General features: G+C 41.8%; 2 protein-coding genes across 3 annotated transcripts in view; both read right to left on the reverse strand.

The window, feature by feature from the left end:
• lpgat1 (lysophosphatidylglycerol acyltransferase 1) overlaps positions 1 to 4,642 on the reverse strand; it is an 81,491-nt gene extending 76,849 nt beyond the window's left edge. Inside the window, exons 1-2 of one of the 2 annotated variants that reach the window (XM_049589119.1) lie at positions 4,014 to 4,642; positions 3,045 to 3,297 (exon numbers count right to left, since the gene is read on the reverse strand). In XM_049589119.1, the coding sequence (XP_049445076.1) occupies positions 3,045 to 3,282 (238 nt within the window). In that variant the 5' untranslated portion in view covers positions 3,283 to 3,297; positions 4,014 to 4,642. Of the gene's footprint in view, positions 1 to 3,044; positions 3,399 to 4,013 lie in introns of those variants that run through there. The other variant, XM_049589118.1, reaches the window with a different exon arrangement.
• Positions 4,643 to 10,307: 5,665 nt separating this feature from the next.
• Positions 10,308 to 21,909, reverse strand: ints7 (integrator complex subunit 7). The gene is made up of 20 exons (XM_049589114.1): positions 21,718 to 21,909; positions 21,463 to 21,592; positions 19,158 to 19,304; positions 18,927 to 19,064; positions 18,782 to 18,828; positions 18,337 to 18,536; positions 18,117 to 18,239; positions 16,515 to 16,632; positions 16,225 to 16,359; positions 15,851 to 15,948; positions 15,027 to 15,266; positions 14,722 to 14,859; positions 14,367 to 14,573; positions 13,316 to 13,510; positions 13,042 to 13,145; positions 12,854 to 12,922; positions 12,312 to 12,444; positions 12,007 to 12,105; positions 10,865 to 11,050; positions 10,308 to 10,684 (listed from the first exon to the last, which is right to left on the reverse strand). Exons 1-20 carry the CDS (start codon positions 21,809 to 21,811, stop codon positions 10,403 to 10,405), a joined length of 2,883 nt encoding a protein of 960 aa, XP_049445071.1. The 5' UTR covers positions 21,812 to 21,909; the 3' UTR covers positions 10,308 to 10,402.
• Between the last annotated feature and the right edge of the window lie 280 nt (positions 21,910 to 22,189).

Here is a 22,189-nt window from a genome sequence, read left to right on the forward strand (position 1 = left end):
CTGTTTCCCTGACACACATTCAGCATTTCTGGAGTGCAAGTGCAGGCTGAACAACACAACAACAGAAAATTTGAAGCTACGCAACCAGAATTAAATACCTGGCTTCACACATGTCGCAAATACAACATACGAGCATAGAAAAGCAGTGGTACGGACGCCAACACAAACTGAATGTGCAGCTGTTGCTTTGAAAGAATGGGGTAGCACATGATGGTGAAACTGTGACCTTGGACGAAACCTGGAGCATCTAAATAACATGTGTTGTCCGGCTTCAGAGGTCATTCACAGTGCAGAGAACTGGTGGTTACACAGGACTGCTCTGTGCAGGAAAGGTACCAGGGTTGATTGAACCATCCTTGTCAAAGTGTCCTTGAATGTGGGTCACAACGCCAAAACTCACATGCTCCAGGACTGCTGCCCCTGCACGCTGACCCTTCCGCTAAAACAGTTTATCTAATGCTACGCCTCTATCTCCAGTGTTTATTGTTCCGGACTGATCTTTTTTTTTTTTTTGTCAGACTGTTTACACAGTTTTTTGTAATGTGGCCAATATCTGACGGCAGTCTAACACAAGTCATTCCTCTGAGCTGACCCACATGTGCCAAACAACAAAACAAAATATTTAACACTTGGTACGCTCATGCTGAAGTCGACAAATAAAAGGAGGACATTCTTATTAAAGTGGCTGGTTTGTCATTGTGCAGCTACACTGTGTGATAGCTGAGCTCATCATATATGATACAGTGAGCGTTCGTAGGATCGTCCACACCAAGAACGGTAACTACAGGCTTGTGTCCACGTGGTGTTTTTATTTGGCAGGAAATTGGTGGCAGGGTGCTAGGGAGCGCTTGCCTAAGAATAAGATAACCCAGACACCAGATAAATGTTGGCAGTGTAAATTTCTACTAACTGTGTCATATGTTGCAAACACGTTAAAACGCTTTGTTTCTATACGTTTCAATTTCAATTCAAAGTGTGGTTATATTCAGTCTGCTTCCTGGCAGCTGTCTCGCCTCGGTGTCGTGCCATTCATCATCCTCTCCACCTCCTGACGAGCAACTCAGCTCATATACATGTAATCAGAACTGCATCACTCTCGAAATACTAATATGATACGTATGAAACATAAAAATGAATCCTATCTGTGGTTTGCAAAGACCTACAATGCCAACATTTCCTTCTCGTGACTGGACTGAATAAGGACGACATATGGAAAGGACCAAAGCCTGAATGCACACAGCTGTATGTACAAGAATGTGACGTTGATATGTGAAGGACCAGATTGCAAACTACAGCGTACGTCATATCGTCAAACCAAACTTGAGTCACCGTTCGCATGATACGGTTGTATGTTATCTCACACTGTCAATCACGGTCTGTAACGCACATTGCTCAACACGAGGCCAGGTGTTCTATAGGCTGCACGCTTTGCATTATTAATCAGCGCGCCTTGTTGCTCCCACTTAGCAATTTGTAAGCATTTTGCTCGCAGCTCTGTGCAACCAAACACCACTGACTGACTGACTGACTGACTGCCCTGCATCACTTCCAGATATTCAGCCAGGCAGCCGACTCAGAGGAACCAGCAAACACTCATGATATCATGCTGTTCGTCTACCATTTGTGTGTTTGTTGTACCAAAAAACACTTCTCTGCCTAAGGAAACTGGGGCCACAAAAATTATTTTCATTATCAATCAATCTGCAGACAATTTGCACTGTTAATCTATGAAATATGTAAAACGCCGTCACGATTTGAGATCCCAAGCTGACATATTTAAATGTCTCGTTCAGTCTGCCCAAAACCCAAAGGTAATTAACTCACTGTCATTTATGACAAAGAAAAGCAGCAAATCCCCACATTTAATAGGCTCGAATACCAAAACAGTAATTCCTTTGTGAAGTCATCAATTAATCGACTAATCACTTCAGCTCTGCAAGTAACACCCCATGCCGTTAAATGCTAAATGCACCAACAGTACAAATGTGAACATATGTGACTATACAAATAAGACAGACTAAGCTACGCATGTCAATATGAGGACGTTTTCACCGCCTCGCTATCACAGAAGCAAGTTGTCCTGATTATATGGAAGTGCTCTGTTGAGAGTAGAGCAACGAGGGGCACTTGAGATCCAAAACAAAGATGTTCAACCACCTAATTTTCATTCAGTCATCTCTCCTACACCTGTGTCTGACTTGTTTCAAATTCAGAAGAGGACACTTGGTAGTAGAGGGCAGTGGGATTGTAGCTACACATTTGTGTGAGAGGAGCAACCAGCCCTGGTTTGTGCCTCTCTTGTATTTACTGTGTCTCTGGGAAAAAATATATCTGGTGATGCTTTAGTCGCCAAGAAGATTGTTCGACTAAACTTCCTGCTGTTATACAGATACGCTCCCAAAATCTGTAAAGACTCTTTTAACCATATGGGTAAGAAAATACTCTGTTTGCGGCATGATGAAAAAGAAATTACAACTATCATTTGTGTGTCTGTGCAACAGCAGAAACATATTAGTGTGTGATTTTGTATGAAATGCTAAGTAGCATCAATATATCAAATATAACCAATATCAAAATTTGCAAATTTTGGTTCAGGCTGTTTCAGAGCTTTACATCTTTATTCTGTATTTTTGTTCTATGTCGTCTGCCTGTCTTAGCCAGGACACTCACGGGTTTTTCTGGTTGAATTAAATAAATAAATAACATTTTATGGCTACCATTTTTGTTTTAATTTGCAAACAGCAACTTTTTTGTTGTGTGGCAGAACATTTTCTTCCCACAGATGGTTAAAAGAGTCTTTAAGAGCACCAAGAAATGCTTAAAACAAACCTCTAGGCTTTTTTAGACATTGCCAAGTATATTTTTCAGTGCAACAGATTATCTCTCTGAATCCAAAGTAAAAACATGCAGCGCAAACTGGAGGGCAACCCCGTGCATGCTCACCCATCAGTATGCTGTCCTCACTGAGTCCAGCATGCAAAAATATCTTTGCATGCAAGGCAGCCGGTGGAACAATGTCCATGTGTATGAATCATGAAACTCACCTGTATAACCTGCGATCCAGCCCCACGAAGACACCATGGCCAGCAACCATTTGAACATGACTCCCTCGATGTGCCAGAAAGTGGAGCTGTCCCATATTCTCACGGGCTGCAGCAGCACCAGGTATAAGCAGTAGGATGGGATGGCTACACAGTTGTTGAAGAACATGAAGACGAAGCGGAGCACAGACTTGAGCAGAATCCAGCACAGTTTGCCGGCCCCGTCCAAGAGCTGTGCCATCCTGATACACACCGTCTGTAACAGAGAGACAGCAGCAGCAGCAGCGGCGGCACCAGCAGCAGCAGTTAGCATCTCGGCTCGGCTTGTTTGACAAAAGAGGAGTCATGTGTGCACACAGCGTTATCCTTACTGTAAACAAACTGATGTGCTCTGAGCAGGACGCAAATCCGCAAATAACCCAGTGTTACAGCGCGCGCGCACACACACACACACACACACACACACTGGACACCCAGAGGAGAGAGTCTGCCGCTAACCGGCTGAGGGTGAGGCTATTTCACGGAATATAAATGTAACACACACGTCGCGGACACTGTCCTCTAATTATTAATAAAGAGAGTGTACTCCTCAGTGTGGCTGTTTGTTTTTGGTGAATCCCTGCTAGCTAGCTGCCCTGCCTTTACACTAATGCATGCAAAGACAGGACCATAAAAGGACCAGTCGCACGGGACGTGGTCGAGGACTTTATGACATGCTAGCTAGCAGCAGGCTGAGTTAGCATAACGGGAACAGATGTTAGAAAATATGTAATGACAACCCGCTGGCTATAACAGTGCAAAACACACTGACACACACAACCGGGGTGACGTTAGCTGCTAATTTATATATTTAACGTTAAATACCAAACGTTAACTCGGGTGTCTGGTTGCTGGTGCAAAGCGCAATACCCGTGTGTGCCCCTTCCAGAAAATAGCCCGACCCTGTGTTATGGTAAAAGTGTGGTTACTCACCCAGTTAATGTCACTGAAGCATCCAAGGACGGCCAGAGATGTAGCTAATTGTTGGAGCGAGATAAACTGTGTCACGTGTGGCTAACCTTAACGGTTAAGTTAGCATCGTTTGCTAGTTGACATGGTGAGCCTCTCTCAAATCAGGGGACAGGGGCGGTAATGTCTGGTAACGTTACAGCAAACCGTGTGCGATGAAACTGCAGCAGCACCCATTTAGCTAACGTTATCCAGGGGCTGCTCGCGCACACTGGACCCCGGCGGGCACCGTTAGCTCGCTAGCTAGCTAGCAAGCAACTCCACTTGAGCGTCGCTGGCTCCATCTCAGTCAGAGACACCGGGATTATTCCACTGATGCATCATCATCATCATCATCATCGTCAAGTTAGCTAGCTACTGAGCTCCCATTAGCGAATATGGACGAGAGGCGGTACGGGTCGGGCCTCGGATCAACGCTGGCAGCTACACAAACGCGGATACAGGCTTTAAACGACATATGCACATCAAAGACGGAGATCAGCGGTTTTTTGTTTCTGGGCTGACACGAGCCGTTATCTTTCTGCAGACCTCGATTCACACAGAGGCGTCAAGGTACACACGAGATCAACAGAGTCAGGGCGGAAGTGAGTCCCCTTTACCTTCAAAATAAAAGCGTCAGCTGGAGACCAGTGTTGAGATTGGATTTTATTTTTAGGAAAATAACTTGACCCAAAATAACCCTTTTTATTTTTCTTATTTTTATATTAATACTAAATAAGTAAAACAGTATATAGAAAAATATTTTAATTGATTTATTATTTATTTTGCTTGATGTTCTTTTTAAGAATTCTTGTTAGATTCTGCTCAGTATGTTGTATTCTAATAACTTGACCTAAAATAACCCTTTTTATTTTCATTAATTTTTATGCAATACTAAACAAGTAAAACATTATATAAGAACAATATTTTAATTGTTTTATTACTTATTTTGTTTATTTGATTTTTATTTCTTGTTAGATTCTGCCAAGTATTTTGTATTTTAATAACTTGACCTAAAATAACCCTTTTTAAGTTTATTAATTTTCATATTAATACTTAACAAGTAAAACATTATATAAGAAAAATATTTTTAATTGTTTTATTACTTATTTTGTTTATTTGATTTTAATTTCTTGTTAGATTCTGTTAAGTATCTTGTATTTAAATTACTTGACCTTAAATAACACCTTTTTATTTTTTTTTTTATCAATTTTTATATCAATACTAAACAATTAAAACATTATATAGAGAAAATGATATTTCAATTGTTTTATTACTTATTTTGTTTGATTTTTAAATTTCTTGTTAGATTCTGCCCAGTAATTTGTATTTTAATAACCTAAAATAATCCTTTTTATTTATATTAACTTTTATATCAATACTAAGCAAGGCAAACATTTTATGGGGAAATATTTGAATTGTTTTGTCACTTATTTTGTTTGATTTTATTTTTTAATTTCTTGTTGTATTCTGCTTTGTATTATTTTTTTTAAAGAAAGAAGCATTATTGCTTTCATAAGCTGAATAACTTCAAAATAAAGAGAGTTGAATGATGTAGGCAACCAGAGACTGTCTGGTGATGGGATCATTCCAGCAGCGATACACCAATCCAAGTCCTAAACCCAGGATCCTGGCCCCATAAAAATGTGGGCCAGGATCCAGGGGAGGGGGTTGGGTGCAATGGCCCCTTTCCCACTCCTTCCCCTCTACTTTCAGCTTTCTATTACCCTTTTTCCACCAACATGGAACCTCTTCCATTCTGATTCCTGCACCTAATTTTGAACCATTCAGAGCATGTCGATCAAAACTAAATTGGTTCAGGACCCAAAAATTTGGGTTCTCAGCTGGAACCAAAACAAATAGAAGGTCTCCCTTGGCCTAAAGTGTGAATGGTGATAACATTAGTGGGCATATTCTAGAGGTTGGAAAAAGAGGATGGAGGCTTACAGGAAAAGCTCCTCTACATCTTTTTATCATTAATAGTTGGTCCATGGTTGTTTTGGTGCACCCTACCTGTTGCCCACTGTCAGCTGGAATAGGCTGTAGTCACCTGCAGCCCTGAATAGGATAAGCATTTACAGATGATGAATAAATGTTTACTTCTGCTGTGCATTGTGTGACGCCCTCAAGTTGATGACACATCCTTAATTACAAAAGTTTCACAGAAAATTGGTGGAAACACAAGCTGGTTTGTTCGATAGCACCAAGGTTCCAAGAGTGTTAAATGGAACTAGTTCAAGAACCAGAGCTAATTTGGTGGAGGAAGGGTAGTAGTGATTTCAGCTATGTACCTATAAAGTTTTATGACTGCATCTTGCAAAATTGCAACGCAATTGTGACGACAAATTCTGTCCCCAGAAAGACAGGCGGACATATACACACCTGGCAAAATACTTAAAACAGCTTCTGTGGTACTTCCCACTACAACAAGACCCCTTTTCCACCATCGTGGAATTGGTTGCGTTCAGCGTCACATACCTAATTTTGAACTGTTCAGAGCATTTTTTTTTTACCAAAAATGAATTGGTTTGGAACCGGAAACTTGGTTCCCTGAAGTGTGTGAGTACTAGAAAATCAGTGGGCATGCCATATTCTAGAGGTTGGATGCTTGGTTTTTGGATAAAAGCAAATATCTTTAACTAATAACTCATAAGTTATCAGTGCAAACTGCCATTGTGCTCCCACTGTTTACTTCCATTGTGTACTGTGCAACACCCTCCATTGGTGATGCATTCTTGATTACAATGGTGGAAATGGGGGATGGTACACTGGATAGCATTACGGTTCCAATAATCATGAACGGAGCTGATTCAAGAGCCAGAACTAATTGGGTGGAAAAGCATCATGAGTGTCACCAGGAACACATTTTGCCGTGGTAACACACAAACACAGAATCACAAGGTGAAAACATTGTCATAGCTGGTATATAAAAGAGCCAGACGAATCTGTTAGGGGGTCCATGGGCAGAAATTTGCTGCTGGGCTCCTGTCGACTCCCAACCAGACAAATTTAGTTCTTAATAGTTACAAAACAGGGTCACAGCACTTGTGATAATACAAGACCCATATTAGTTGATATTGTACTTTTGTAGTTTTGAAAAATACCCTAAATCCAGTGTGATACACTGAAGCATGACCAGCATTGGAAATTACATCAGTGCATATTGTCAGAAGAGAGACAGTGAGTGCATAAAAACCTTAAATAAGTGTACACATTTGGAAAAGAGAAAAGAAATATATCAAAATGCAGAATAACTGAGTTCAAAATCAAGAAAAGCAGTCACTTTAGTTAAAGAGTGTTTACTAGAACACTGCATTTGTTTGTTGAAGGGGAACACTATGTTAATTTAGAGTGTCAGTATGTTATGTCCATGGTCTGGGCAAGTTCAATCAATATTTGAGAACATGAGCTATTCTCTTTCAAAACCAGAAACCAGAAAGGTAAGGCTTAAAATTGTGATGTCATAGGGCAGGGGTGGGCAACTTCAAACTTGACTTGAATTCGACTGTGTTATCTTTATTATGAGGCTCAAATATGTTTTGCAGCTCCAGACAGATTTCTTTTTGCTTTTTTGGCCAAAAATGGATGTTTTGATAGTAAAAGTTGCCGATCCCCTGTCATAGGGCATCAAGTCTGGAGCTGTTTCATTGACAATGAGTGGGAGCCTAATTTGTGAACCCACACAATGTTTGTTTTCTTTTTCTATCCAAATTATCTTTACTCTATTGTAGTGTTCTGAGTGTTTTGCTCTAATCCAAGATGTTTTTCTGTGATTTGTAGAATTTGGTGTTTATGGTTCATGATGGTCCTCACCTGATACCCTGTCATAATGCTTGTTCTACATTTGAGATGTGTGTTCTATAGATTTGGGGATCTCTGATTAATCTCATTCACTATGTGATTAAATTGTAATTTGATACCTCTATAAGGTCTTTCTGTATTCACTGTGCTCCACCCTCTTTCTTGTATTCTGGTATTTGACAAGACAAGTATGGCTGCCATTTGTCTGCCTCACTGTCTGCCATTCGGTACATAAGAAAAGCTACAACCCCCAGAAGGCAGAGTTTCTACCACCAGGGTAGTGCACAGGTGTGTTACATACTACCAGTGACTAGACTGAGATTGGTTACTTTGATCTGCCTGTCCAATGTTGCCTTACACCGATTGGCCAAAACATCAAAACCACTGACAGATGAAATGAACAAGATTGATCATCTTGTTACAAAGACTTTGCTTGCGTTTCTTGAAGACGTTTCGCCTCTCATCCAAGAAGCATCTTCAGTTCTAAATGACTGGCACGAAGTTGCAGGCTATAAACCCTGTGGGGGTGGGGAACCCTTGCAGAGTCGTGGGGGTCACGTGAGCTCTTACTTTCAGAGTCGTTAAGGTCACAATGTAAGTCGTTGACCAACCTGGCCACCATGTGAGTCAGTCTTGTTACAATGCAATGTTCTGCTGGGAAATCTTGGGTTCTGACATCCATGTGGTTGCAACCAGACACGCTCCACCAGTGCAGACCCTGTACCCAGCCTCACGGCAATGGCACTCCCCAGAAGCATTGGCTCCCCAACAGGACAATGCACCATGCTACAACACAAAAACTGCTCAAGAATGGTGGTCAAGGTGTCAACATGTTCTCCATATTCCCTGGATCCTGTCTGATCAAACATCTGTGGGACATACTATTACCCTACCTCACAACTCACAGGACTCAAAAGATCTGAAGCCAATTCATTGGTGCCAGACACGATCAGACACCCCCAGAGGTTGTGTTCATGCCTTGACAGGTCAGAGCCAAGTCCAGTCCTATGAGCAACCACTGTGGATTGGGGAGTACCTCTGGGGTACCAGCACGCCCCTCAAATGTTCGAGCAGGTTGGGATCTGGGGTATTTGGAGGTCAGGTTGACCCCTTGAGCTCTTTGTCCCGTTCCTGGGGTCATACCTGAGCAGTTTTTGAACAAGTGCCATTGCCGTGAGGGGGTTTACTTGGTCTGCAATGGTGTTCGAGTGGGTGGAGTGCATCAGGTAGCATCCACATGAATGCCAGGACCCAAGGTTTCCCAATGGAATATTGCACTGTAACAAGATGATCAATGTTGTTCACTTCACCTGTCAGTGGTTTTGATGTTTTGGCTGATCAGTGTATGTATGCTCTGATGAAGGTCAAACACACTGAAAGCTCAACAGTAAAGTGAAACACTGCAGAGATGTAAGTGTGCAGACATCTTTTTCTACCATTCTTCTCAGTCCTGGCATAGAAAATGTCCCCATATACTCAGAACATTCCCCTGGGTGCTCTCATCTACATCTTTCTCAATTCACTGTCTGTGAAGCAGCTCCAGACTTTACCCCATTACATCACAAATTTGGCTTTTAGCACACTAGTTTTTGGATTTGGGGTAAAGTTGTTCATGTTTACATATATTTTTGGACTGTCTAAGACCATAGGAATAAGATGTATGAATCTTAAAAATTGGGGAAGTCCCCCTTTAATGTTGCCCGAAGATCAACCTGAAGAAAGTCAACCCGTGAATTTGCTTCTACTCACAATATAAACGAATTTTTTAAGAGATTTCTTAGGTTTTGACGTCACAACATTTCACCTTGCGTTCAGTAAAATCATTTTATTTTGAAATCAAGAACCGGAAGTGTAGTTTTTACCCCTCGTCGCTTGACGCTCGTGCCCACCTGACGCCAGCTCCTCGCTGTGAAGTGCGCAGACTCTCTGATGTCAAGTGCTGATGGTTTCAGTATCTATGGACGAGGAGATGCTTTTCTAAATATGTGACTAAATGTTAAATCATCTGGACTCGTGCCCGGCGGCGGGTTATTTTCAGATCACAATCACCGGGGTGGCTGCGCGAGTTCACTGATGGATTTAAACCGGAAACAGTGTGAGGCAATGGAATTTGCATCATTATTATGAGATGCTATTGACAGAATTTAATAGTGTAAAATGTTATAAATGTTGGGTAACAATAACATGAAAAGCTTAACATCATATTTAATGTTACACTGTAGGAATTAACACATTAAATTATATTAGTCTAACAGCTGGCAGTGTAACACTAGGATTCAGATTCTAGTGCTCCTCAGACAATGTCCATTTAATGACAATGGTCTGCCCCCTGATGGCTCTTTGTGTTATTACACTCCATGCAGAACACATGACAATGTAAATTCAAGGACTTTCAATACTAAAATTGTCCTGGAGATGACTGCATGCATTATTTTGGAAGGATTACACACAAAATGCAGCGTTAAAATTAAATCAGGTTTATTTAACATTGAAAACGTACATATTCAGCTTCAAGACAAAACAGGTCAAGTACACAAGCTGTAGCTGCTTCTAAAGCACTGAGACGACATTGGCTAAAAGCGAGCGTACGCACTCCTCTGTGGAGCAGGCTGAGCTCCGCCCTGCTGCAGCTGATGGCGAAGCTGCTGGGAGTACGGATCCTCCAGGGATTTGACCGACACGGTTGTCTTGGGCCCTGTCTTCCACTCGATGCCGCTCTCGTCCACCACGGAGGCCTCCACGGTGACGTTGTGGGTGCCCAGGATGGAGAAATTCAGCAGGAACTGGGTGCTGAAGTAGTCGTTGTGGGGTTCCACCCGCTGCTCGATCTCGTTAGTTTTGGTGTCGAGTGGAATCTGAGAGGGGAAAACAAGTAGTATAAGCATCAGAAAAAGCGTGAGCTGCTAATACAGGTTAAAAATATCAGATATGAGCTTCAGTGCATGAAAATAATGCAATATACTGTTAAATACAAAGCTCAGTGTGATTTCTAACTACCTTCACAACAACCAAAAATGACAGCAAACATTAGATACCTTGTAGTCAGGGCCTGTTTTGCTCTGGAGCACTGATGTGACATTCAGACAGACAGACTGGATTTTCCTGAAGAGCCCTGGCGTCGAACCATGCTGCACCACCCCCTCCACCTTCAGAGTCAGCTGCTGGCTGCTCTGCACTGGGATCGGCTCACTCGGCGTTCGTGGGGAAGGAGAGAGCGCGAGCTGGGAAAAATTAAAAAAAGACGTACGTGTGTGTCAGCCTAAAGAGAGCTAAAGAAAGACTGTCACATATAGCTGCAGCGGGACTGTATGTTCCTTTGGGCAGTGTGAGCTGCTGCTGTCAGTCAGCTGTGAGCTTAGATGTCAAACTGTCTTCAAACTGATAGAAAAAACATTTGCATTAAGTGTGAGTGGTGATGACGTGAGTGTTTAAAGACTTTAGGGGAAAGTTTAAGGAAAGTTGGGGCTTTCTTATTCTTCTTTCAATCGATTCAGTGATCATTAAAGGGACAGTTCCCCTGCAAATCAAAATACATGTGCTTCCTCTTACCTGTAGTGCTGTTTAACAGTCGAGATTGTTTTGGTGTGAGTTGTAGAGTGTTAGAGATATCATCCGTTTCCAGAAATTAAGATAATCCACACACCTCACTGTGAGCAGTTTCATGTAGGAACTATTTTCTCTCTGCAGAACTACACCCATCAACCACGTATGTTAGCTTACCTGAGCTAGCTAATGTTACAGCTCAGCTGAGAAGGACGCCATTAATGTTTACGTCTCGCACTGTCAAGACATCTAGTCCATGAGTAGATGCACGCTTTGGTGGCTAAAGTTTAGATAATCTGGATTATCTTGAGTAACTGGGTCATGATTTCTGGAAAGAGACATTGCTGTTGAGTTTTTTTAAAATGTATTTTGTTGGCGCTTTGAGCACCACAAGCCGAGTGCCATCTAGTTCCATTATACTGGAAAGAAGGCAGACATTTCTAAGGCCAATATCTCCGACACTCGACAACTCACACCAAAACAATCTTGACTGATAAACAGCACTACAGGTAAGAGGACAAAATATGTATTTTTAATTCTGGGGTGAACTGTCCCTTTAATGCTGCATATTGTGTTTGGTATCTGTAATTGTGAATTGGGATCTACATTGTGAAGATAAAATGATTCACTGTACCTTGATGCTTGTTGACTGGAGCTTCTGGAAGAAGTACCTCTGGAGAGACAGCGGGACCTTGAGCAGAGCTATGACGGCATCACAGAGACAACCTGTATGCTGCGAAACAACGACAGCGAACAACACAGTTTCAGTAGTGACATTATGAGCAATCAGCTGCTGCTCAAGTTTTTGTCATTGTCCTTTATTTAATCAGGTAAAAGTCTTGCTGATTTTCAGTCTGTCATTTGCAAATCTGGTCACCATGCAGCTTAATTCTTAGCATACATAACTGTGATCCCCAGGGTGTTCCATATTAATCTCACCAGGTGTGAAACAGGAGGATGTTTCTTGGTGAGGCCCTCCACTTCCTCCAGCACCCGACTGAACACCGACATCATCCGTCGCTCGTATTCGCTCTCCGTCTGCACCGACCCCTGGGTGCCGTACTCCTGGAAACTGGATTACAGAGACAGAGGGAGACAATCTGTTACGGACAAACGACTGCAGGGAGGGATTTGTGTTATGGCGAAGCACTTTCAATAGAAAACACTCATGTAACATGGTGCAGCGAAAAAACCTTTTTATCAAATTAAATTAGAGGCATTTTTTTTCATTAGGCTGTCATCTGTGTCAAAAGGGGCAGCTTGCAAAACGGATACATCTGTGCATCACGCTGCACTTTGTTAAAGCGTGACTGCATTCCTTGACAAACTCAAATTGATGCATTTAAACTAAGTTGACATTTCCCCTTTACATTTTACTGGCAGTCTATCAAAGAGAATACGCCTTAAACCTTTTGACCCAGGCTAATTCATAAAGGTAGAAGTCATTTTACTCTTAATATGTGGACTACAGCAGCTCTCACCTGGCTGCCTGTGGGTCCAGTATGAGCGCCTCTATCACATGGGAGACAAGCAAACAGCTCTGTTGTTGTCTGAGCAGACGGTTTAAGAGAAATGACCGACATTAGAGAAAGACTGCAGCAGAGAAACCAGGGTTGGTAAAATAAAGAAAGACAAAAGTGGGATGTGACAGAGACAAGTTTAAGGATACAGCTCCACATTCCGAAGGGTAGCGTAGTCAGCGTCAAACGATGACTGGTGTAAATCGGCGTAGCGAGCTGCGAGACTTCTGAACTCGTCCATGCATACCTTCAACTGGGAAAAACAGAAAACAGCGGTGACAAGGTGCAAAAACTTCCAGTAAACATTTGTTAACTGATGCCATCTAGTAATCTGGGGAGTGTGTCGTGTGCTTTCAACATGAAAAAGGACACATTCCCTGCTGGCAGAGACCGACTGTGCTCACCACACTATCAGCTTCTTACCTGCATTGATATGCGCCCGCACCGCTGCAGCTCGTTCCCCGACGTGAGGGCGATGGTGGTGGCGATGGCGGGAGGGGGGCTTGTTTTCAAGCTGTTGCAGGTACAAATGAGCTGTGACAGAGCTTGCAGGGTGTCGATCCGCAGCTTGATGAACTCGCACTGGAATGTAAGCGGGCTCAGAGGAGTGCTGGCGGCCTGGGAGGGAGGGATTAATCAGATAACAGCACACAAACGCTGCAGTTAAACACTGACACGGCGTCTGGTTGAGTTGACCTAACGAGATACAGTCGGGTATTAGAGGAGTTAATCCATTAACAATTTGAGATGCTGTGAGATCAGCTTCAATACAAGACTGTTGAGAGTATCGGCAGCTTGTAAGGGAGAGTTTGGGTAAAGTAATGAGAAGAGGAACAGATTTACTGAAGTTTCTAATTGTTTTTTTCACAAGCTGTCATGTAAGAAAAAACACAAAATGGGCACTTCAAGCCGACTACTTGATTACGACAAGCAAATTATTTAAACAGCATTTAAATAGGACAGAACAGGGAGAGATTTTTGATCCATATAGGTTCATTACTATAACCATAATCGTTATAAGAAGCTTTCAATGTATTTTTTTTACGACTTTACTTTGCCGTCAGACAGCCCTTGCTGCTGGAGTAGATCAGCAGCTCCTGTGTTCTGCAAGGTAAAATTACCATCTTAGTCAAAAGAGTCTGAATGCTCTCAATGGAGCAAAGATAAAAGCTTCTATTTCCCATCAGAAAGGGTTCACAGACGGCAAGGTAAAGTGGTGAAAATACTCCAAATATAGCGTACACTTAAAGTGATAGACTTTTTTAAGGTGTCCTAAGTAAATTTTACATTGCAGTACATTGCTTAGCTTGTGTTGCAGTTCTCCTGCTTCTCCAAACCAACATTTTCTATGGATAAGGACCTCAAACAACCCCACATCATGCAACAGGAACTATCCCTGAGCATCTGTCACTGGTGAAGAAGGAGGAGTTGTAGTATTAATGTTTTCTGACAAGTTGCCTGGAAGTTAACTCACTGTGAGGGAAGCGATGCCCTTTTGGTAGGAGCGCAGGGCCTCGGCGATGGCGCTCATGGCTCCGCTGTAGTCTCCGTCCTCCACGTGACTCAGGCACTGCTCTGCCTGGGAAAACTCCTTCAGGCTGTTCAGCCAGAAGTAGAAGTGCTCCGACGCCACGCGGGTCCGCAGACTCTGGTACAGCTCGCTGGAGAACTCGTGGCATCCCTGCGGATTGATGACAATATGTCAGGCGCAGGATTTGGCAGCACTGTGTCTGTGGCTTCCGCAGCTCTGGTGACACCTTTAAACTCAAACAAATAGATGTTTAAGCCATTTCATAATAAAGGTCTGGTTAACAAGCGGGTGAGATTACCATGCGTGAGGCTTGCCGTGCGATGCGGTACACTGTCCAGCCATTGGCAACGTTCTCCAGCTGCTGTTTGATGACAGTCTTCACTTCGGCTGACAGAGACGACTGGCTGGCAACAAAAATCACTGTTGCCAAGGAAACCTGCAGCAATCACAGTGGGAGAGATGAGTGTTGAAAATCAGAGACATACAAGGGCGATAAGACAAGTATAAAAATGAGAGTGGATTTCAAAGCTAGATGCAATGTCAGCTTTTCTGATTTTACTGTCCAACCAGCAGCTGACGTCTGACTCATGACCGATTTCTCACCAGAAGCTCCTGCTGCTTGTCGGTGGCGGAGTGACTGGCCACTCTGTAGAGGTCCACCAGGTCTCCCAGCATCCCGTCGCCCAGGACCGGCAGGTGGGTGGCGATGGCTGCCAGAGCGTGGCACATGAGTACGCGGGAGGAGTCGCAGGATAAGTGGAGCTGGCCAAGCAGGAATTCCACCGCTGCTTGGCTGAGATGGGGTCGACTTTTCAGCAGTTTGACCAGTGAGGTGAGGGCCGTCTAGAGTTAGCACGACCAGAGAAGAAGAAGGATGAGTATTGGGTTGATGTCACATGGTAATCAATCATCATTACATATATTTCTGCAGTGAGCTACATGTTTTAGTTGAGGAGTGCTAGTTTTACGGCTGTCAGCTTAAAAAAGGTGGTAAAAATGTAGCTTTACTGAGCAATGCTCCCAAAATAGAGCTGAAACAATAAATCAGACCAATATTCAACTGACAGAGAATTAATCTGCGACTATTCTGATCATGAATTTATCAATTAATCAAGCAAAAATGTGATATTTCCAGTTCCTTAAATGTGACAATGTGCTGCTTCCCTTGGTCTTACATCATAGTAAATTTAATATTTTGTGGTCTGGAAGTGTTGATCAGACAAAAACGAGACAACTGATGAAGTCACTTTTGGATTTAGGATATTGGAATAGACTTTTCTCACAGTTTTCTGATGTTTTGTAGAATAGACAGTTGATCAATTAATCTAGAAAATTATCTACAGATGAATCAGTGATGAACATAATTGTTAATTGCAACCCTACATCCAGTCAGTGCCCTCTGCTTCTTGTTTATAAAGTCGTCTTACTTTGAGTGTGACCTGTGCGCTGGCGCTGCTGTCCTGACTGCAAAGCATCAGAAGGGACTCCACTCCCAAAACTGTGTCCTGCTCCAGCTTCACTATATCTGAGGAGGAGAAAGACAACAGTAACAACAGTAATGTTAGCTTTGGCACACAAGGGCAAACACCAGCAGGGTGAATGTGAGATGTTTATTGTCACTTAGGTTCCCTGAGAGGCTCTACTACACAAAAACAATAAAGATAACGGTTAGAAAAAGACATAAAATAACATCTAACAGCGAAATAAGCAAATAAAATGCGAGAAAAATATAACGTATACATATTTTTGGACACTCAAGGCAAGGGCTCCCTTCCCCAGGGCATCAGTTGCTGTTGCTAACCTTTGTCTGGACAGGAAATGGAAATGTTTGAGAGCACTATGACCCCATGAGCGGCCACTGCCAGGTTGCTGTGGTAACAGCATTCTTGTGCCAGTTTAACCAGGTCAGTGAGCCGGGGGGGAACCGAAGAGCCACCTGAGAAGATTGTTTGAGAGGAACACACGTCAGTTAAGACACGCTCTCTTCTTCACAAGACAAATAACAGCATTGGAACATGCAACTAAAGCCTGGTTAAAATTAAATTCTCACTGTGACAAGAACATTTTGTTGAATTTGAAAGTGAACACAACCTGTCATGTTGCTAAAGTACTGCTTGATTGCGATAGTTCCAGAGAGGGTGGAGAGGACAGCCAGCATCCCCATCTTCAGACTGTTGTACGGGCTGGTCAAAGCACATTCACACAGCGTCTGCAGAGATGAGACACAACAGATTACAGACAGATATTAAACCAACATGAAGACTATTCTAGTTACTATTTCCACTTGACATATGTCTCTATTTATTTTATCTTACCTATTTAACCAGTGTTCAGACTGACGGAATAAATGTCTTGGGACCAGTTAGTAGTTAGAGTTAGGCCCTGATCACACAGAAAGTGTTTTAGCAGCTGGAGGCGGCTTTTGTAATTGTTTTTAATGAGAATGAAGCTTTTTGCTTGCGTTTTTTACGCTACGATGCGCCTCACATTTCTGGACTCTAGGTGCCTGGCATTTCTGCCAGAGCACTCTGAACTCCTTGAGCTGAAAAAGCTTCAACTCAGAGCAGAAAAACCTCCAAGTCATTTCTTTTTTAATCATAGTCACGACAACAAGTTTACAGTTGGTAAACAATGGTGAGAAACTGGTGGTAGCAGCTGCTGGATACCCAGAGTTATACGGCCCGATGATAGACAGCAGGTTGTCAAACTGCCCCCGAGTCATCCTGAAATATGCCTGGAAACGGGCATCACGGAGGAGAAGCTCCTGGACCAACTGGTGGTACTCCCCATGATCCACCCTCCTTTTTAGGGTCTCATGTGCCCAAACAGATCTCTGTTTCCCTGTGCCCAACAAACTATTTACTGGCAGCCTCTCACCCTCAACCAGAGCTACAGCAAGTACCCTCTGCCTCAACATTTCAGGAACTAGATACTAATTACTGGGGGAAAATAAATGGTAGATTGATTACACGGGAAGGTTAGTGTAAGGACCTGATGGGGTGGTTGCCTGGCAACAATAAAAAGGCGCAGTGAGCTTTTTTTTTTTTTTTTTCCATACTACTGACAGGCAGTGCAGTGTCCCTTGCATTTTGCAACCTGCAAAAAGCTTTCTGTGTGATCTGTGGTGGTTTAGTTCTTAAGGCCCTGACACGCTGAGTTGACGGTCGGCCATCAGTCAAAGTTGGGCCTTTGGTGAGTGTCTGACACCCTCATTGGTGCAATGTGTCCTGCACTATTATCCCTTGTCTGCTTTTTTGTTTTGGGACGATTAAAAATACTGAACGGGTGTCAGAGACAGCAGAGCCTGCTGGTGAGTGAAATCACTCTGATTAGCAGTTCAGCTCAGCACATGAGAGGAGAAACGGAAGTGAGGAAAGTAAACAAACAGCTAAAGTCAAGAGGGAGTGAGACCAAAGCAAACTTGTTACACAAGGTAAGATTATTTTTCTTTAGCCATTGAGCTCTTTAGCAGACACGTGTCATGATGGTTTCTGATACTCTTTCCTTTGGCCAAGACATGGCAACGTCAGCCAACGCAGCAGAGGGACTTGGTCGTCACTAGTTCTCTGAAGTTGGTTTGGTGATTCTGGGCCTTTAAGGTAAGTGTCTGGGCCCCTATTCTCAAGTTTCAGATAGCTTATTAAAGTGTGTATTCTAAATGTCTTGTGAATAAACACTTAACTGTGACTCTACCTGTGTGTTTTCTCTGATCCAAAGGTGAGGAGCCTTTTTAGCCAGGAGCTTCAGGTCATTAATCGCAAGTCTCTTCACAGCTTTTCTTGGGTCGTCTTTCAGGTACTGAAGGAGAAGCTGTAACTGTACAGATGAAGACACAAATAAAGTCCATCATTTAGATTTTTACAAGGGTACATGAGTGTAGGTGCACAAGGGTACAGCTCCGTCTTTGCACTACCTGCTTTGGAATATCGATGAGAGAGGAGGCAGCCAGCTGGGTGAAGGTGTGCAGGGTGACGATGACCATGGGGGTGGAGGGGTACGAGTTCACCAGGTTCTGGAGAAGCTCTCTGCTGCTGGAGGCCAGGCTGGCTTCGTGGTGCATGTGCTGCAGCATGGGGATTAACTTCAGCTTCAGCTCCACGGGAGTGTCTAAACCTGGGGTTGAGATACACAAGAAAGGTAAACTGTTTAACTGTATAACTGTTTTTAAAGTATTTAAAAGTCGTCTTAACTATGACCTCTGTGGATGACTATTAATCAACTGCTTCAGGTCTTGATTTTTTTTTTTTTTAAATTTGGACTAATTTTGGATTGTCAAAGCATGGGAAAAGGTAAGCAGGACAGTTTTTGTTTTCCTAATAGTGACCTGTGACCTTTTTAGTACAGAACAGAGCTCTTACCTTGAATCATCTCACTGACTTTGTTGCAAATCCCCGCTGCAAAGTCTCTGACAATCAGAAAACACACCAAATTTCTGTTAGACGAAACATCACCACATATGAAGCATGTGCACCGCAGCTCAGGTGAAGCAACAGTTTTCCTTACTTTGACTGTGCAGAGAAGCTCGCGGCAGCAAATATAGCAGCCTCCACTTCCACGTTGTCATGGGAGTCCAGACTTTGACGAATACTGTGGTGGGCGTTCTTCCTGTCTGGGATGATGGAGGCCAAACTACCAAGCATCCTGAATGGAAATAGGAAAATTAGTTTGTTTTAAGTACACTGTTACTGTATGTTTGAATTAGAGGTAAAACTTTAGCACATTAGGCATTATTACCTCAGAGTGATGGCTCTGGCCACAGGGTCGTTGCTATGGATGACCGAAAACACCCTCTTGACAAATTCGTCCACATTGAGGATCTTTTCCAGATGTTTCTCACTCTGTTGCGTCACTATGAGCACACAGAGGCGCAGGAAATTGTTCCTGGAATCAGTAGAGACAAGCTTTCATGAACAAAGACATCTGTACCACAATAAAACCAGTTTAACTCATCACACACCACAGACATGCCACTAATGATTACTTCTTGTTGACAAACTCATCTTTCATTAAATAAAATTTGGGCTGGGCATTATATTGATATCCTGATATGAGATTTTTGGGGGCTGGGAAAATATATTTTAAAGGATCAAAGTATTGACTATTAAACCCTGTAGTGGACCAAACTCTCAGTGATTACATTGTTTCTTGAATAGCACAATTATGGATCACAGAGGTGAGATTTAATGGAGTTGATGTATTACAGTGTTGACAAAAAGTTATAGATTTATTAATTTCAAAGCAGTTGCAGTGAGAAGCCATTTTTATTTTTCAAAGTTGTAAAGAATTCTCTTAATGCTAACCAAAATACTGATTTTTAAAACATAATTCTTATTTAGTTTTGATTCAGCAGGGCTACAGAGTTGACCTGGTATGGTTGAGACTCACATTAGCAATATTATTATAAGAATTGATCGAAAACTATAAAGCTTACCAGTACTTGAGCAGCACTAATGCCCTTTTGGATACCAGTTAGTGAGACAGGAGTCCTTGTGATATAGTGGACACCCTGTAATGTGTGATTAAATGATGTTTTTGTAGAAATCTGGCAGAATTGACAAAAATCTGGGACACATTTCCATAAAAAAGTTATCTTAAAACAAAGATGATAATCGCACTATATTTTTACGTACTGGTAGTTTTACATTTTGATGGCTTTTAACACTTTTTTAGTTTACCGAGCAAAACATAAAATATAAGAAGCAAAGTATTTTCTCCTGCTGTTCAAATTTTTCACACAATTTTAAGAACCTTGTAGAACATTTTAGGAGAGATTAAGTGTATATATAAGCACCATAAGTCAGAGAGACTTGAGGAGGGATTAAAGAGACAGAAAAAAAAAAATAAATGAATAAATTAATTAATTAGAATAGCAGTCAATGAGGTTTGCTTGACTAAATGTCACAGGGTCATTTGTGCGATACCTCCACAAAGTCGGGTTGAAAAGGGTCTTACGAATTTCACTCACCTAGCCCAGAATTTAATGAACACTTTTTTTCTGAAGATAAAAAGAAAAGGTAATATATTCCATAACATAAATATCATTTACAATATCTATCCACTCCTCTAATGTGGGAGGTTCAGGAAGCAACCAGCGCCATATGAGGGCTTTCTTGCAAGCAGGTATCAAAACACCAAACATATATTTATCAGAAAACTTTGCCTTAAAATCCGTACATCCTAGAAATAATGTAGAAAATTGCAAAGGAGGATTAGTGTTAAGTATTTGTTTTAGTGCTTTATGAAATTCTTTTTAACACGTTTTAATTGTTTGAAGTTGTGAATTCTTGTCTGGGATGAGGCTGTTTTCTGGCACAGGGCAAGTTTAGAACTTAAAGAAATGAAAGCAGATCAAAAATATTTCATAAATCATATCAATTTGATATAGAAAAATGCTTTAAAATAACGCTACACCCAAGAAACAAACTAAGTGTGTTAATAGGTTATAATTTTAAGTTTTTTGTTGTTTTTTGGCAGAAATCGATCTGTCTCAGTTCTTGAGAATGGGTGTCAAATATCTCACAGCGTAAATATTTTGTGAAAGCATCAATAGTCAACCCTACAATATGGTCCCAATAGCAATATTGAAGTATTTGGTCAAAATTATCACATTATTTGATTTTTATTTACATATCGCATTCTCCTACAATTAAAATTTTAAAATAACCAAAACATTTCAATCAATAATTAAAGGGTCAGTGGAAATAATAAAGGTAATAATGTTTATTATTTGTTTTACCTGTTTTTGAGGAGCAATGATTCATCTTTGTAATTATTTTTTAGGGTGTATTACATGGTTCAGTTGAATAGTATTGTGTATTATTGACAATACAGGTGGTATTTAGATTTCTTGCTGTTGTGATATTGTAATAGACTGCACTACTTTTGACTAGTTGTGCCTAATAAACTTTATGTATAAAAGTTGTCAGTTCGCTAGCAAGCATCAAAGGTGAAGATAAGCAATCATCACAACTGGAAACCATAAATATTTTATCAGTTAGAGACACTGACGTCCTTGTACCAACTTGCCAAGCACCCATACCCGAGTCTGAAGATGTCAGCCAGCTTCAGGAAGGCAGAGTTGATGAGGATGGGGAAAGGGTACTTCTGAAAGAGTTTGGGGAAGAGCACCACCGCCTCACACTGCTCTCCCAGCTTCCCCGACCGCAACCCTGGAATTGAAGCAGTTTCACCATCATAACAGAGCATACAGTCTGTGACATTTAACAGAACCGACACAAACACACAGCATCAGACTGTAACCGATGCTAACGTGTTAGCAAGCTAGCTAACGCACCTTTGTCCAGCTCCATGAGAGCGGAGTTAGCGTCGAGTTCCTGTTCGCCATAACAAGCCTCTGACAAGAATGACCGTGCGGTGGAAAGCGACATTTTATTTCAGGTGTTTTACGACAAAAACAGGCCTGAAATCACTTACGAGCCGTTAGCATTTCATTGTACAGGCGGTGGGACTCAAACCGGACGTTATAACAATGCTATTTCCGGTATACTGTTCTGGTTTTCAGAATAAAAGGTTCACTTTCCAACTTTACTAATACCAAATCTACAAGTCTCAACAATCCTAAAGAAAACTATTTCCCTTTAAAGTGGTGAAAAAAAGTGCATTTACTAAAATAATTTACTAGTTTGAGGTAACTGTACTTTACCTGAATACTCCATTTTATGATGTTGTTATATACAATATTATACCATCTTATTACAAGATCAATAAAGGTGTATCTTATTTTATTGTATGCTACTTTGTCTTTC

Source organism: Epinephelus fuscoguttatus, linkage group LG11 (genome assembly GCF_011397635.1).
Source record: "Epinephelus fuscoguttatus linkage group LG11, E.fuscoguttatus.final_Chr_v1".
Taxonomy (NCBI): domain Eukaryota; kingdom Metazoa; phylum Chordata; class Actinopteri; order Perciformes; family Serranidae; genus Epinephelus; species Epinephelus fuscoguttatus.

Bases quoted from the DNA above. Each gene is read 5' to 3' on its own strand.
- ints7 (XM_049589114.1), bottom strand. From the start codon at position 21,811: ATGTCGCTTTCCACCGCACGGTCATTCTTGTCAGAGGCTTGTTATGGC. The intron at 21,593-21,717 runs GTGCGTTAGCTA...CTTCAATTCCAG, and splicing joins TCTCATGGAGCTGGACAAAG to GGTTGCGGTCGGGGAAGCTG. The intron at 13,146-13,315 runs GTAAGAAGCTGA...TGTTTTTCCCAG, and splicing joins GCGGGCGCATATCAATGCAG to TTGAAGGTATGCATGGACGA.